This window comes from Culex quinquefasciatus, chromosome 2, assembly GCF_015732765.1.
Source record: "Culex quinquefasciatus strain JHB chromosome 2, VPISU_Cqui_1.0_pri_paternal, whole genome shotgun sequence".
Lineage (NCBI taxonomy): Eukaryota > Metazoa > Arthropoda > Insecta > Diptera > Culicidae > Culex > Culex quinquefasciatus.
In genome coordinates, this window is record NC_051862.1 from 94,828,357 (window position 1) to 94,844,563 (window position 16,207).

The window sequence follows — 16,207 nt, forward strand, 5'->3', positions numbered from 1 at the left end:
CAAAACAAAGCCGTTAATGATGCAAAACTTCAAGGCATTATTATAATACATCATCCTGCATAGATATATGACATGGTCAAGACCTTCGGGCACCGGAACAGGTTCCAACCAGAAACGGTTCACTGAGCTGATGTCGATTGGTGCCCAACTGGAACCGACTCCGTTACCCCGTAGGACTAAACCATGTATAATATTTTTGCAGAATGATGTATTAGAATGATGCTTTGAAGTTTTTGCATCATTTCCGACATTGTTCTATAAAGAAGTTATCGTTATATTGTCCAAAAACCTAAATAGGAGGTCCGAGGTACCCCAACGGAATCCGGAATATCTCCGGTAAAAGTGGACCATATTCGTCCCCCAGCTGACACCGATTGGTTCCAGTGGCCAAGAAACCACCATCTTTGGTGGTAAAGAATTCGAGCTACTCCAAGCTAAAGAGTTATGTTGTCGTGCACAGTCAGGCCAAGTTTCCACCAAAATAAGATATGTACAAACATTTGAAAAGGGCTTATTAAAGACTCGTTTTTAATGCTATAAATATATCCCGGAAATTACAAAAAATCCCGAAAACAATATAGGGAGATTATAGAATAAAAACATCTTTTTTAGGGTAACCCAAGAACTTTTCATAAAAAATGCTGTAGCCCCTCATCAGGGTTCGGAGCTAGTTTTGAAAAAATATATAGAAAATTAAGCACCACCCTAGTGTCCACATGACTAAAAGACGAAAAATTCTATAGGTACTGAACAAATGTCCGTTTGACACCACAGCTCTAAAATGCTTCCCCGAATATTTTTTCTCTATTAAATTCACGTCTTCTTCATGTTTCTTCGCATTACAAAATTTCAAGGGTCGCGATTACTCACAATCAAAATTCGTTGAATTGATGGACTCGGTCATCAGAACATGCCAAGTAGCTTTCAAGAAAGTCGGATACGAAACCCATCCCATACCGATCAGTAATCCCAGTGAGCAGATTCACTCTTTCAAGGGATCTGACTTTGCCGAGCCAGACAGGAAACACGTTTGAACGTTTTAAAGGGGAAACTTAATCTAGATATGGACGACAGTTTTTTAAGAACTTGAAATTTACGTCTGTGTTGCGTAAGGCATTTTTCTAGAAAACATTCTCGGATTTTTTTTCCGCAGAAAACCCATCCAAGGGCCAACTTTAATAACCTCATTTGTTGTTACATCGCGTTGTAACAAACACCTTAGTCATCGTGTTTTTTGAGTATTTTCAAAGCGAGGTTTTTCCGGACAAATTGTTTTGAAATTACCAAAACAACAATAAAGCGATCAAAAGGAAATTACAACGGCAGTTGGTCACCATCGATGTTACGATTGAATCATTATCGTTACGGACAATTTCGGACAAAAGGGAACAACAACAACACAACCGGCTAGGAAACTAATTCAATTTAGCTCTTATTTATTCTGCTCTTTGATCCGATCGGGTTTAACATTGCGTGTGTGTGTGTTTCATTTTTTAACCTTGTCCTTGTTGCTTACCTTCTGAGTTAACGAAAGGAGACAAAATAATGAGAAAATTACCGTTTTTTTTTCTAACATATCCATTCCGTTATATAATTGGTTACTTTTTTTTCTGTCTTCCGCTTCATCATCTTCCTATAATGCATACTTTTCTCTTTTCTCCGGTTTTTGTTTTATATATTCTGTCACATCACTTTAATATATAATCTGTTTTTGTTATCTGTTTTTTTTTCTTCGTTAAAATTTTATATCACTTTTCAAAGAGTTTTCTTTATTGATTTTTTTTTCTGTTTACTTGATTTCATTGTCTGCTTAAATCCGTTTCAAGCATGCTAAAGCTAGGCAGAGGGGGCAATAAAGAGACAGAACTGTTTTGAGGGGATGGGGCATTGGGAGCAAGGTAGGCAAATGCCGCAAAGTGCATTTGGTTTAGTAATAAATATATGAAAATCATTTCAAAAGAGCTAAGAGATAAAAGAAATAATAATAACACGGTGCAAAGCTAAAAGACTATTTTTTTTCTTCTTAGTTATTCAACAAACACAGCGAGAGTGAGACGTTTACAAGTTTGGGCAAATACCAAATTAGCCGGAGGTTAATTTGTTTGTTGTTTTTTTCAGAGCAAAGTTATTTCGTACGGTTAGAAAATTAAAAGTTGGAGATGTTTGACTTGCAGTTGCTTGTTTTTCTTTTCTGATCACAATTACATTCGGTACGTGTTCCTATTGCAACGGAAGCTTCTTTCCGAAGGTCTCTCTCAAATGTGTGATTGACATTCTACTTCTAAACCTCGATCAACTACGGGAGGAAAAGTGTGTTTCGCTTTCAACAAGAGTTTGGGAACCAGCGCTAATTTGGTACAGAGCGAAATGAGAGACGAATCAGAAAGAACAGATAAATAACAACGATTTTTTTTTATTATTTCATAAACACTATTTGTTGTCTCTCCTTTCTCTTCGGCTAAATAATCTGACGAAGGACGTACGCTGCGAACGTAAAAGTACGCCCCGTTTAAGTGTTGAAATACTTACAGATTTTTGTTTGTTTTTTTTACCTTTTTTACTATTGTTTTATCCAGCTGGATATCGCCGCCAGTATAGATATTTGTCTATAGATTTGTTTTATTTTTTATGTGTGTGTAATTTTTTTCATCTTTTCATAACTGCTGCTGCTTTTTTATATACCTCTCATCTGCTTTCTTGAGTGCGTCAAAATATTCTACGAGTGTGTGTGTGTGTGTGTGAGAGTGTATTTTCCGATGATTCACAACACTTTATCAATCGGTGTAATCCCACCAATCTTTTTCGTAGCCCTCGTGCACGTGATCGAGCAGAACCTTCCGACGCTTTTCGCAGTATCTGTAACGAGACCAGAAACCAGTCAGAAACGACCAACACCAGCACCAACAAAAAAAAACGTCCCAAACTCTAACTCACCGGTACTTGTCCTGCACCTTCTGCTTGATGTCGGCCAGATTCTCCGACGTAATGTCCCGCTCCAGATACTCGGAGAGCTTCTCCGTGGCAGTTTCCAGGTCCTTTTGATTATCCTCGAATATCATCGACTGATTGTTCTTGCGCAGGTAGTACGCGAACACGTACGTGCACATCAGCGTCTGGCGGCACTGGCACAGAATGTCGACGGCCTTCTTCAGAAATTGGACCTGCGGGGTACACAAAACCGGGGGGTATGTTTTAGTCTTCTCTAAAAATATATATATATTAGAACAGATGAACCTAAATTACAGTCTTACTAAACGGTACTTCATCACCAGCTCACCGGGAGCCGCTCCACTGCACAGGGTCCAGATCGCAAAATTAAGTGAAAATGGATTTTCCGAAAAAAATTGGTGCCTTCGGAAGCGTTGTTGCAAATGGGAAGGGACTGTTTTTGGTTTGGTTGAAAATTAAGGTGGTTCACGATTAAGGTGATTTAGAAAATCTAACTTTTAAGGAATATTTTTGGGATCTTTTTTTGTCTTCTAGAAAATTGTTAGGCTTGTCCAAACAACTTTGTCGAAGACACCAAAGTTTTATCTCTAAACGTAGCAATTTAAGTTAAAATTTTCATCATCCCGGTACGAGAATCGAACTCACGACCTCTGGATTGGAAATCCAACATGCCGTTAGTCGAAGCCCACCCATACCGGTCAGTGTTCCCAGTGAGTAGATTTTACTCTTTGAAGGGATCTGACTTTGCCAAGCTAGACAGGAATCGAACCCATCACCTTCCGCAACCCGTAACCTCACGGCCACGGTTGCTGGAGTTTTTCCTTCTGGTTTTTTTTAAAAGGCCTATAAACAAAGTGTTTTTATAAGAAAATGTTCTGAACATTTTCATCGAGATGACAACAACTCTGCGTTGGTGCAAAACTCGCCAGGAACAAGTAAGAACCCTTGGAGCAGACATGCATCGGCACTAAGAGCTCTTCTTAACGGCACTCAGCGTGTTATAGATGGCATTTTCGTTTAAAGTAATGTTTTGCTTGTTGCCAGGTAAAAACCTCTTGTTTTTGGCATGAATAACGTGTAGAAAACATTGGTTCATTGGAATAGAGGTGCGATAGAGCCATTCTTACTAAAAAATATAACTTCTTTCAATTCATAACATCGACTTTGTTTATTAATAACGTCAGCACAAAAGAAAGTGACATGATACAAAAAATCTTATGATGAAAGCAAGACATTATTAATTATGTGTTTTCCAAAAGAAATTGAACAATGCAATTTTCACCAAAAGAATATTTTTAATCATACAAGTTCTTAATATAACATGCGTTTATGAAAAACGCGAGCATAGCAAGCGTCCAATGCGCCAGTGACGACGCACACCGCGGTTTTGGATTTCTAGTTTCGGTACGAGCCCATAAACCGAACAAAGCAGGCGCAAAGCAAAACCGAGGTACAAATGAAGCGCGTGTGCCGCACAGTGCAGGGAAGCTTGCCATTCAGCATCTACGAAAGTGAGGGAGTCAGCGATAGCTATTTTTACAACCGAACCACTACACACTCAATCGCGATACCTTAGGTAGATAGCTTTGCAAACGATATAACCTATGAAAACGCCTACTTAAAGGCGATTTTAAGAGCACACGGGAATTGTTTGTAGCCGGATGAATGTCCTATGTCACAAAAGTTTTTGCATAAACATTGGACAGTTATGCAAAAACGGACAGGGCAAAAGAAACCGAAAAGCTACGATATCTTACATGTTGAAGGAAACATCGGTAGACAAGCTACTACAAACGAGTATATCTTGAGCCATAAACTATATGCGCCAACATTCTCGCGCCGGTATTCGAAGCTCAACTTGACAACTTGGTGACTTGACGACTTGACGACTTGGCGACGAAGCGTCGAAAATCGATGCAGTGTGATTTTTTAACGATTTTTCCGTTTAAAATTCATGCTGAATCGTCATATTTACGAATATGAAAATGATGTCCAGCCATAAAGGAAAACCTATACCTTTATTTAGTAAGATTTTGCCTTTTGAAAAAATACGAAAACAATGTTTTTGTTCGTGATTCGATTATCCGAAGTCCCATACAAACCTTCGGATAATCAAGACTTCGGAAAATCGAGTCTGGACTGTATCTCACTTGGTTTTCGATATTACATCTTAGGGTCCTCGGGAGCTTTATGATGACGCGAAATGTCAAACAAGTTCTCCTAAAAGAGGAGTTAGAGCGGATGCATGTCTGCCTTGGAGCATTCATTTTTAAAATACAGTCCGTAGTTTACGCGTTCTAATGATTTTTGTTGGCAGTATAGTAAGCCACGATTTTCACATTAATAAACTTTCATTACTTGTCTTAACCTACTACAATACAGACGTATTTCTAATAGGTTATGGGCCCAGACAGGCACCATAGCGACCATCGATAAAAAGTTATTTTTTTCAAACGAAGATTGTTTTATGAAGAAGTTTTGGGAAGATGGAACTGGAAGAACCAACTTCCAAAGTTTCAAGTGGAAGTGGTTCTAAAACCTGTTCCGGCATAGCTACTTCAAGCGTTTGCGGTTCAGATGGTTCGAATGCGGACTGGAAGAAGACGACGGGGTACGTCGATGGAGCAGGAAGGTGCCAGAGAAGACCGGCGAAGGAATGTCAGTCATCGGTACCTGATCAAAGCTTGACATCGAATCGGAAGGAAAGGACAGCTCATTCAGCTTGCAGTGTCGGTGCGTGGGCACCTGGACAGGCGGAGCCGTGGATTTTTGATTCAGGAGCCACAAAACACATGTGTCGAAACCCGGACGAACTTGTGGGCAGTAAGCGGATCAAGGATAATATAAATGTGGCCAACGGAGCTGCAGTGCCAGTAGTTGCTGCTGGAGCGTTGAATCTAGACGCGGATGTGGCAGGCAGGTGTTCTGGTATCACATTGAGCGGTACGATTTGTGTCCCAGACCTGGCAATCAATCTGCTCTCTGTGAGTCAGATTTGTAAGAAAGGACACGAAGTGGTGTTCGCTAGCAAGATCTGCAAGGTCATCAATTGTGAGAACGGAGAAGTTGTGGCGATTGGAGTCGAGTCGGACGGACTGTACCAGCTGAAGCAAGTAAACCGAGCGATTGCGTGTATGACGACTGCTGAGGATGAGCTGATGTTGTGGCATCGGCGTCTTGGTCACATGAATTCGCAGAGCATGAAGATTCTCTCAAGAATGTCTACAGGGGTGAGCATCAATTGCGGTGAACTCTCGCCGTGTGTGCCTTGCATCAAAGGGAAACATCAGCGGTTACCGTTCAAGAGGACTGGAACGAGAGCTGAAGAGGTGCTAGAGCTTGTGCATACGGATTTGTGCGGTCCAATGGAGAGTAATTCGATCGGCGGTAACAAGTATTTCTTGACTTTTATCGATGACGCAAGTAGAAGGACGATTGTGTATTTCCTGCGATCGAAGAAAGAAGTACTGGAGGCATTCAAGGATTACAAGGCACAAGCAGAGAATCAAACTGGTAGAAAGATTAAGCGGTTAAGAAGTGACAACGGAAAGGAGTACGTTGGCAGGGATTTCGAGGATTTTCTTCGTTCCAGTGGTATTATTCACGAAACCACAGTACCGTACAACCCGGAGCAGAATGGATTGGCTGAAAGGAGGAATCGAACGATTGTTGAAAAAGCGCGAGCGTTGCTGTTTGATGCTGGACTTGATAAACGTTTTGGGCGGAAGCAGTTGGTACGGCGGTATATCTGATGAATCGTTCACCTGCCAAGGGGCTTACGTGTACACCAGAAGAGCAGTTCACCGGAAAACGTCCTGATCTATCGCACCTTAGAGTTTTTGGCGCCAAAGCGATGGCGCACGTTCCGAAAGTGAAGAGACAAAAATGGGACCCCAAGTCTGAAGCATGTGTGTTTGTCGGTTACGCAACCAACGCGAAAGGATATCGGTTGTACAATCCTACGACAAGGAAGTTTCTAATTAGCCGAGATGTTATCTTTCTGTGTGAGAAGCAACAACCGACTGAAAACGAACGAGAAGTTGCAGATCTAGATCGTGTGGAGTTCTATACCCAAGGAGTCGTGCACCAGGTGCAGGATCGACCAGCAAATGTCGTGCAGATTGAAGATAGTGATAGCGACACAGATACTGATGGTTACGAAACGGTTGCTGAGGATTTGGACGAGACGGTTAAAGACTCGGCGTTGGATGCAGCTGAAGAAACGGTTGAGATACGTGCGGTCGATACGGATGCAGTACCTGGTGAGGATCGAGTGACGCCGGCGATTGAAGAACTGGCTGAAGCAAATGCAGTTGACGCGGATGTAGATCCTGTTGCTGGACCATCGTCTGCGCTCCCTCCGCAATTACAACAATCACTGTCTGGAAGTGTGATGAGGCGCAGCGAGAGGGAGCGCCGGTTACCAGGCAAGTACAATGATTTTAAGGTCACGTACAGCATGTACCCTCAGAAAACCGTTTCTCAACAGCATGGATCACGAGGTCAACAGGATGGCCGTGCCACAGCGCTCCCGTCACACCCAACAAAAGAGTCCGTTGGAGCGCAACATGATTCGAAGTCTGGTGACTGGGAGCGCCAGATCAAAGGCAAGTGTCCTGATACAAATTTGAACGGCGAACCATCTCTGCAGCTAATCATCCCACAGCCCGCAGGTGAACCATGCACGTTTCGAGATGCCATGAACCGAACCGATCGTGAGTTTTTGGATTGAAGCGATGGACTCTGAGTATCAAGCCTTGATGGAGAACAAGACCTGGACTATGACAATGCTACCAACTGGACGAAAGGCGTTGAAAAACAAGTGGGTTTACAAAATCAAAGTCAAGTCGGACGGATCCATCGAGCGGTACAAGGCTAGGCTCGTCATCAAGGGATGTTCTCAGGTTGAAGGAGTGGATTATAACGAGACGTATTCCCCTGTGGTACGATATGCAACTATTCGGTATCTGATGTCCAAAGCGGCCGAGTTGAGTCTGGAAATCCATCAAATGGATGCGGTCACAGCGTTTCTTCAAGGAGATCTAGGAGAGGAGCAAATCTTCATGCAGCAGCCCGAGGGATTCGAGGACGGAACGGAAAGAGTGTGTCTGCTGAAGAAAGCACTTTAAGGGTTGAAACAGGCGAGTCGTGTTTGGAATCTGAAATTGGACAAGGAACTGCGGAGGATGGGACTACAGCGATCCAAGTACGACACTTGTGTTTACTTCCGGATTACGGAAGGCAAGATGGTCATTGTCACTATTTATGTGGATGATTTTCTAATATTTTCCAATGATGACGAGATGGTAAGCACGGTCAAGAGTGCACTCACAAAGAAATTTCGAATGAAAGATCTCGGAATGGCCAAGCAGGTTTTGGGAATTCGTGTTACAAGAGGAAATGGAACGGTAGCAGTTGATCAAGAACGGTACATCAACGAATTATTAGAGAAGTTCAAGATGACGGAATGCAACCCAGTGCTGACTCCGATGGATCTTAATCAGAAGCTTAGCCGAGAGATGAGTCCAAGAACGGAAGAAGATCGAGAGCGGATGAAGCAAGTACCATTCCGGGAATTGATAGGTAGCCTGCAGTTCTTGGCGCAATGTACGCGACCCGACATTTGTCACGCGCTGAGTGTGGTGAGTAGTTTCTGTGAGAATCCTGGCGATGCACACTGGGTGGCGGCGAAGAGGATATTACGCTACTTGAAGGGAACAAAGGACCTGAAACTGGTTTACTCAAAGCAATCGGAAAACCGGCTCGATGCGTTCACTGATGCAGATTGGGGTAATGATCTCGATACTAGGCGTTCAACGAGTGGTTACGTGTTCATCAAGAATGGAGGGGCAATCACGTGGAGTTCTCGACGACAGCCAACGGTTGCTCTTTCTACTACAGAAGCGGAGTACATGGCTTTAGCAGCAACGACGCAGGAATCAATCTGGTGGAGAGGCTTCATTGGAGAGCTCTGGGGACAGAAACTGGCCATGCTGATAAGATGTGACAACAAGAGTGCTATCAGTTTAGCCGAGAAGGAGATGGGATACTCGCCAAGAAGTAAGCACATTGACATTAGGCATCATTTCGTACGTGAGCAGATTGAGATGAAGTGCATTAAGCTGTTACACGTGTCATCGGAGCAGCAGATGGCGGATGTATTAACAAAGGCGGTTCCGGCCCCGAAGCTAAGTGAAGCTAGAAGAAGTTTGGGAGTACATAAAATCTAGCTTAAGGGGGGATGTTGGCAGTATAGTAAGCCACGATTTTCACATTAATAAACTTTCATTACTTGTCTTAACCTACTACAATACAGACGTATTTCTAATAATTTTGAATATTGCAAAGAATTTATTTTTTAGGATTTGTTGTTTAAGTTATTTTTTTCCCCCAAATGTATTCGATTCAGTGCAAAAATGTAAAACAATTTGATGTAAATAAATGAATGTGAACAGTTATAGATAACTTTTTCAAAACAACCAATGCGACATGTGTTTCCTATGTACATAGGACCTTTTGAAAAAGTAAGCGAGAGTAAATAATAGAACGAAAAGTACAATAAAGATGAAGAGCATTTAGCCTTGATTTTCAAATTTTGTAAGCTAAAAGTATTACGTCAACACATAGATATTTTGAAACTGACGTTTGCAAAACAACAAGTGTAAAATGCATTTTAAAACACTTTTTTCATTCTAATGTTAAAACCGTGGCATGTGATTTAAATTTTTCACTAGGGGAAATATGCCTATTTTAAGCCTAATAAGCGGTCGTGTTTGAATGATGCTGGATAATCTGGATTGTTCCTTGAAATTCTCTAAAACCAAGTACACCAAGTAGAGCAACTTTTTGTGAACAATTCTGTTTATTTTCACTTTTATTAAAATTTATGCTATTCATTTTACAAGCATTTAAAAAATATATATATTAAAAAAGCTTTCTAATCAGTCGAGTACATTGGGCCACGTCCATTTTTCTATTTTCAGCATAATTTTTTTTTTCTTCCAGCGCCCTTTTGGGTCTGCTTAGTGCTGCCAAAATTGATGAAATTTTAAGCGAACACTCACGAAAAGTAGCATTCATAGCGAAAGTTTCCTGGCAGCACTTGCTCACTCTAACAGGCGCTGCACCAGCATGTTGGTGGTGTTGGTGGCCACCCTTTGTTCTTTATTTGCCTTCGCTTCTCGCCCGGTTTTCTTCAGCCTTCGATTAGAATCGGTATTCAAAATTGAAACGTCAAAAGACTCTTAGCGCGTTTGTTTTTTTTTTATGGTGCTTGCTAATTATTTACATTTTTCGGGATTATTTTTCAAGTGAGTGACTAAGTAATGGTCAGAAGAACATGTTGCCGGTAGTTGGAAGCAATTTTATATCTTAAGCGCTTTGAAATCGTAAGCGCAAGTGAAAAGATATTGATGGCGACTTTCATTAAGCAGTTAACCTCTGATCTTGCGTGTGGATGTGTGTGCCACCAAAATGATGACAAAATCAGATTCCCAAAAAAGTGTCCACGTGGTTTATGGATGGTCCCTAATCGGAAAGAGCAATTAATTAAACCGACTTGTTGAAAATCGTGCCTCCCGTGCCGGAACCCGCTCTTCGCACCACTTCCCCAAATAAATTTAAAAAAAATCAAATCTTCTTACCTCAATCCAGGACATGTTGTGTTGCTGCATCTCTTCCATCTTGGCCTTGACCGAGGCGTACAGTTTGTGTTCAAACTTCAGCGATTGCATGTGATTCATGTAACGGTTGTAGTAGTGCAAGTATCTAAAGAATTACGCAAGTGTTAGGTAATGATATTGTTTACGACTCTCCCTGTAGTGTGCCGTCATTACCTGGCTAACGATGATCTAAACTTTTCCTGGGCGTCACGAGCGGCGCGTGCTTCGTCCTCGTCGTAACGGTTGCAGTTGTACCAGGACGAACCGTGTGGCTCCCAGGATCCTAAACAAACCCAGCAGAAATCGTACTTGCAGTTTTGATTCTTGCAAACCTGGTTCCAGCAAAAGAAGTAGGTGTTAAAAATTTGACAAAGCTCGCAGCCCTCAAACTCACCATGTGGTTACAGCCGCCGTCCTTCTCGATCGTGACGTTACACTTGGGACATTCCTTCGTGTTGGCCGCGATCCAGTTGGACGTCTCCGAGTCGTCGTCGCACTTTTTGATCCACTTCCGCAGCAGGCGACACTGCACCGGATCGTGCCAGTTTTCACCGCACTCGAAGCAGAACATGTGGTTACACTTGCAGGTCACCGGACGCGGGTCCACGTACTGCACCTTGATCGCGTAGTTGCAGTCGGCGGACGTGCACCAGCGCAGGAGTCGATTGCACTGCGTCAAGAAGGGGGAAGGGAAGCATGGTTATCAGTTTCAAACTCCACAAGAAAACAAACTCACCTCGACGAAGCTATTCGTAATCAGGTGCTGGTACTTGAGCTTGACGCGCGAGTCCTGGACGAGCCGCATCACGGTCACGTCGTCCACGAGGATGTCACAGCCGTGGGCGGCACAGGCAATCGACTGCCCGAGGCCCTCCTCGACGATCTTCGTGGTCAGGTACTCCTGCCAGCACTGGGTGCAGAACCGGTGACCACACTCCAGCCCAGTCATCATCTGGCGATTGCAGAAAAATATTTTAAAAGGTTAAGACATATTTTGGCAAACACTTATGATCAAATCAACTAAATGACCTAAGAAAAAAGCAAGATATAACCTCATTAAGATTTGATTTTTTTATGGATATTCTGTTTGCTTTTAATAGTGGTTCTTTAGACTATTCAAACAATTCTCTGTGTTCTTTGTTTTTGATTTATGGGTCGCTCCTAACCTGGATAGTGAATTAGCTGCAAGTCAGCAATCAAAATGCGGTCAAAGCCAAACTTGTAAGAAATTGAACGAGCTCTCCGGTAAAGTATGACAGATAAAAATGTCCCCAAAAGTAGTCGCATAAATGTCCCGTATGCATTTTTACATTTTTGAGAAAATTTTGCTGTTTGGTTCAAGATCATGTGCACTTTCAGAAAACTAAAAATATGCAGCACTTTGTTCTTTAAAACTGGGGGAAATCCCGTGTTTTTGCGAAAACTTAACACGTAGTTAGCCTTATTACTTTGAGCAACAACGTATCATCTTTGGGGTTAACTTTACACAGTGGGCCTTGCCGGTTACAAAAGAAAGATTTTAGGATGTTATCGCCCAACCATCTCCAGGATCCGGAAGGATAGCTGCGCTAGGTTTACATTAGATTCGATTAGAAAACTTAACACGTAGCCTTATGTATGGGACAAACTCTTCATTTGTTTGCTCATCTTGCGGTTTTTGAATATGGGACGTTTATGCGATCATGGGCAGTGCGTCCTAAAAAGGGTAGTACTTTAAGAGCAAGATTTTATGTCCACTCAAAGCCGAGATATTTACATAAAAAGTGACGAATTTTCAAAATTCTTAGTATATTACCGTTTTAGGATAAAATTTTGGCTACTATGTTTACAAATGGGAAAGTATATATTTTGGATATTTTTATTTGGCTCGCTCAAAAACGATACTTTTTACAACATGAAAAAATCGTTACTTGAATCACCTTGAGGTGGTAAATGGTAAATGAAACATTCGTGAAATTTTCCGATCTTTTCGAAAAAAATATTCTGAAAAAAATAAATCAAGACTAACATTTTAAAAGGGCCAAACATTGAAAATTACGCCCATTTAAAATACTAGTCTTGATTATTTTTTTTTTTTGAATAGATTGGAAAATTTAACGATTGTTTCATGTTTTAACATTGAAAATTGGACCATTAGTTGCGGAGATATCGACATTAGAAAATTGTGGGTTTTTTAGTGAAACTTAGAAAACTTCAATTTTCATGTTTCTTTTTCATTAAGCCGCTGTATCTCAGCAACCAGAGGTCCAATCTTCAATGTCTCTTAGACAATTTCATAGAAAATTTTCTGATGTTTTAAAAAAAAAATGTTTTCAGAAACTCATGGTCACTATTTTTAAAAATCAAAATACTGCAAATATTTCGCTAAAATCAAACATTCGGTAGCTATATCTTGAAAACAGAGCCCTTTATAAAAAAATCTGTAAAGTACTTTTCGATTGGAAATTCAATTTTACATTGAAAAATTACGTCAAATTTGCTTTTGCATGAAATTTAGATTTTTTTTTTTTCAAAAATCACTATTTTTCAAAAAATTCATAACTCGGCGGCAGATTTTTTTGACCATGTTTCTCTATGGCTCAAAAGTTGCGGGTTTTGTCCCCCAAAACATATCAAAAAATCTCGAAAATAAAAAATACGTATTTTTGGAAATTGAGTTTTTGTGAAATAAAAGTTGATTAAAAATCTGCACTTTTTCCGTGTAACTATTTTTTCTCAATAGTCCTCAACAATACCTAAAACTTTGCCGAAGACACCAAATTGATCAGAAAATTCACTCAAGAGTTACAAGTATTTTAATATATACGTACAATTTTTGTATAGACAGCTGCCAAAATTGTATGGAGACTTGTATGGTCGTTTAACGCAAACTGTATAGGCAAATTTAAATTTAAAAATCCTAGAAACGGTAAATTTCCGAGCTTTTCTCCATTAAAAGGTAAGTGTAAATTCCGAGCCAACTGGTAGCTCTTCACAAAACATTTATTCTAGACTTTTTTTTATTAGCTCCTATAAACAAATGTAAACATTGTGTGCATCCCTCTTACTCCGATGGACATTGGCATAAGGTGTGAAAGGGATAAACTCTATGTTTACATTTGTTTATAGGACCTTATCAATAAAATGTCAAGAATTGTTAAACGATAGCTGACCTTCCCAGCTACCTTTCAACACTGCGGGGTTTGTAAAATAGCGATCTGTTGGCTGAGAATTTGCAAACAGTTTTAGCAGGGTGCTAATGCACCCTTTTCAAATGTTGCTCCAGATGTCTTGTTTTTCATTAGCTCTGAACATCCCAAACTTAAATCTCATTGAATTATTTATTTTAACGCACTTGAAATAAACTTGGCTAGAAGTTAGTTTATATGTCTCTTAAATAAGTGCGAAAAGAAACAGTTCTGGAGTTTTTTTTGAAAAGGTCCAATAAACCAAATTTTATTTTTTTGATTTTTGTGTGTTTTTTTTCCTCTGACTCAAGTCGGTTTCAAAAACAGCCAAAAAGCTAAAATTGGAAATTTGGTTTATTGGACCTTTCCAAAAAAAATCTCATCTGCGAGAAATTCTAAATTTTGGAGCTCTGGTCATCCCACATATCCGGAACACCCAAAAATGCGGAACACTTTAGTGGTAATTTGTCAATAGTATGCAAAATGCAACTTTTCTGTCGAGCTTTATTTAGACATTCTCTTGCTATTTCACTAGTAAAAGTAGAGCTTTTTAAACAATAAAATGCATTTAAAGATTATTTTATCAAGTGCAGCAAAACACTGCTTCCAAATTGCCTGTTCCATGACTGTGGGATGTTATTGTGCCTCCCACAATTGTGGACCACCTGAATTTAACTGACATTTAAAAAAAAAGTTATCAGACCATTCATAAAACTTTACTAAGCATGAGTTTTATTGTTTTCCGAGTGTGAAGTCATTATTTTGAAAAAAATATGTACTCATGGAAAGAAAAAAAAGCTTGTTTACATTGTATGAAATAGTGTTCCGAATTAGTGGATTTCAAGGGTTAATGTTTTTCTTTAAATACTTGACATAAAACGTAAAAATGTACAGTTGGTCTATGCATCAATCGAAAGATCACAAGAAAAGCTTTCACATGAAGGCAAAAGTAAATCATTATGTTTAATTGGGTACTAAAGCCCTATGTCAATTTTTATGTACAACGGTAAATAACACGATTAAAAACAATTTCTGATCACTTTTTTTCATTTTAATGCAAAATTTTTTTTTGACTGGACAACATTTTTTCGATGGATCAACTATGGTCCCCTTGGAACGAGCTGTCAAGTAGGAACTTTTCTGTCAAGAAGGACCGCGAGGTTAATTTTTCAAAATTGATTTAAAAATCCATTTTAAACTCTTTGTGGTCGTACAAAGGTTCATTGTACTCAGAAAAATAAGCTTTATCGCTGCAAACAATAATATCAGCAATCTAAGCTTCATTTTAGGACCCAATTGATTTAAAAATCCATTTTAAACTCTTTGTGGTTCTACAAATGGTTTTTTGAACATTGGCCGATCTGAAAACTGTTCCGAATAAGCGGGATGACTGTACTGGACGTTAGAGAGTTAAGGTTAAGAGAATTTGGTTTTAATAAGTTTGCTTTAAAAATGCGGACTAATGCAAACATTTGACATTTCCAGTATGTCCTAACTTATAGTTAATGGCCTCACCTCGGTTCTCGATTTAATAATAATTAATTTCTAAGCCAACTTGATCTTGAAATCGAACATCGGAATTGCAACGGGCAATCATCCAACCAATAGAATGTTTCCCACGCGCCTCTCGGAATCATCACCACTACCAACACCACAAGGTGAGAGAGCAGCTAACCAAGTAAACAACAGACCGAGCTAAATAATCGACCCGAACTGCTGTCTGCCTGCTGCACTGAGCAGAACATACAGCAGCGCCGTCTGACCTTGAACCCGCTCCCGACAGAGCGTGGCAGCGTGAATTGGCAGCTTGTTTGGCTAGCTAGCTTTATCAATTGGGTCGATTCACATTTAATCGCATCCCGAAATCCCACTTTATTTTCAATTAACGTTAAAACGGGTTCACGCGCAAAAGGTCAGCGTGCGACATGACTGTCGTCGTCGTCGTCGCCGTCGGCGGCCCCAGCTGATTACACGGACTCTCAATTTCGTCTCTTATTTCGAGCTTGTGTGTTTGTTTCGAATGAAAGTGAAGCTATTTGATTGCGAGGAAGCTCTATTTTAACCTCGATCGTGTGCCGTTTTTCTTTTCTTGCCTCCTCGACCTCGCGCCACCTCCAATAGGGAAGGAAAAGTGCCAAACCAAAACCAAAACATTGCAGCAGCGCTATTTTTTCAGGGACGCGACGCCCAAAATAAACCTTGAAGAAGGGAACACAAAATTGGAGCACGAGACGAGAGGAATGAACGAACGAACGTTGCATGTACCTTTATATGAAACAGGACGACATTGGTTTCGTCGAGTGGCGACGAAGGAAATGAAAATGAAACTTTTACACAAGGGTACTACTTACACTGGGCGGAAATGACGAGTAGCAGATCTCACAATCTTCCGTTCCAGATTTTTTGATCTGAAGGGCGCAAAAAAAGAGA

The 16,207-nt window shown here is 40.5% G+C and overlaps 1 protein-coding gene across 1 annotated transcript in view; it reads right to left on the bottom strand.

Moving 5' to 3' along the window:
• Nucleotides 1-1,408: 1,408 nt before the first annotated feature.
• Nucleotides 1,409-16,207, bottom strand: part of LOC6036869 (E3 ubiquitin-protein ligase ariadne-1) — a 33,347-nt gene continuing 18,548 nt past the window's right edge. The window contains exons 3-9 of the mRNA XM_001846800.2: nucleotides 16,129-16,185; nucleotides 11,347-11,562; nucleotides 11,005-11,280; nucleotides 10,785-10,942; nucleotides 10,593-10,716; nucleotides 2,935-3,161; nucleotides 1,409-2,856 (exon numbers count right to left, since the gene is read on the bottom strand). Of these exons, the coding sequence (XP_001846852.1) occupies nucleotides 2,775-2,856; nucleotides 2,935-3,161; nucleotides 10,593-10,716; nucleotides 10,785-10,942; nucleotides 11,005-11,280; nucleotides 11,347-11,562; nucleotides 16,129-16,185 (1,140 nt within the window). The 3' untranslated portion in view covers nucleotides 1,409-2,774. The remainder of the gene's footprint in view (nucleotides 2,857-2,934; nucleotides 3,162-10,592; nucleotides 10,717-10,784; nucleotides 10,943-11,004; nucleotides 11,281-11,346; nucleotides 11,563-16,128; nucleotides 16,186-16,207) is intronic.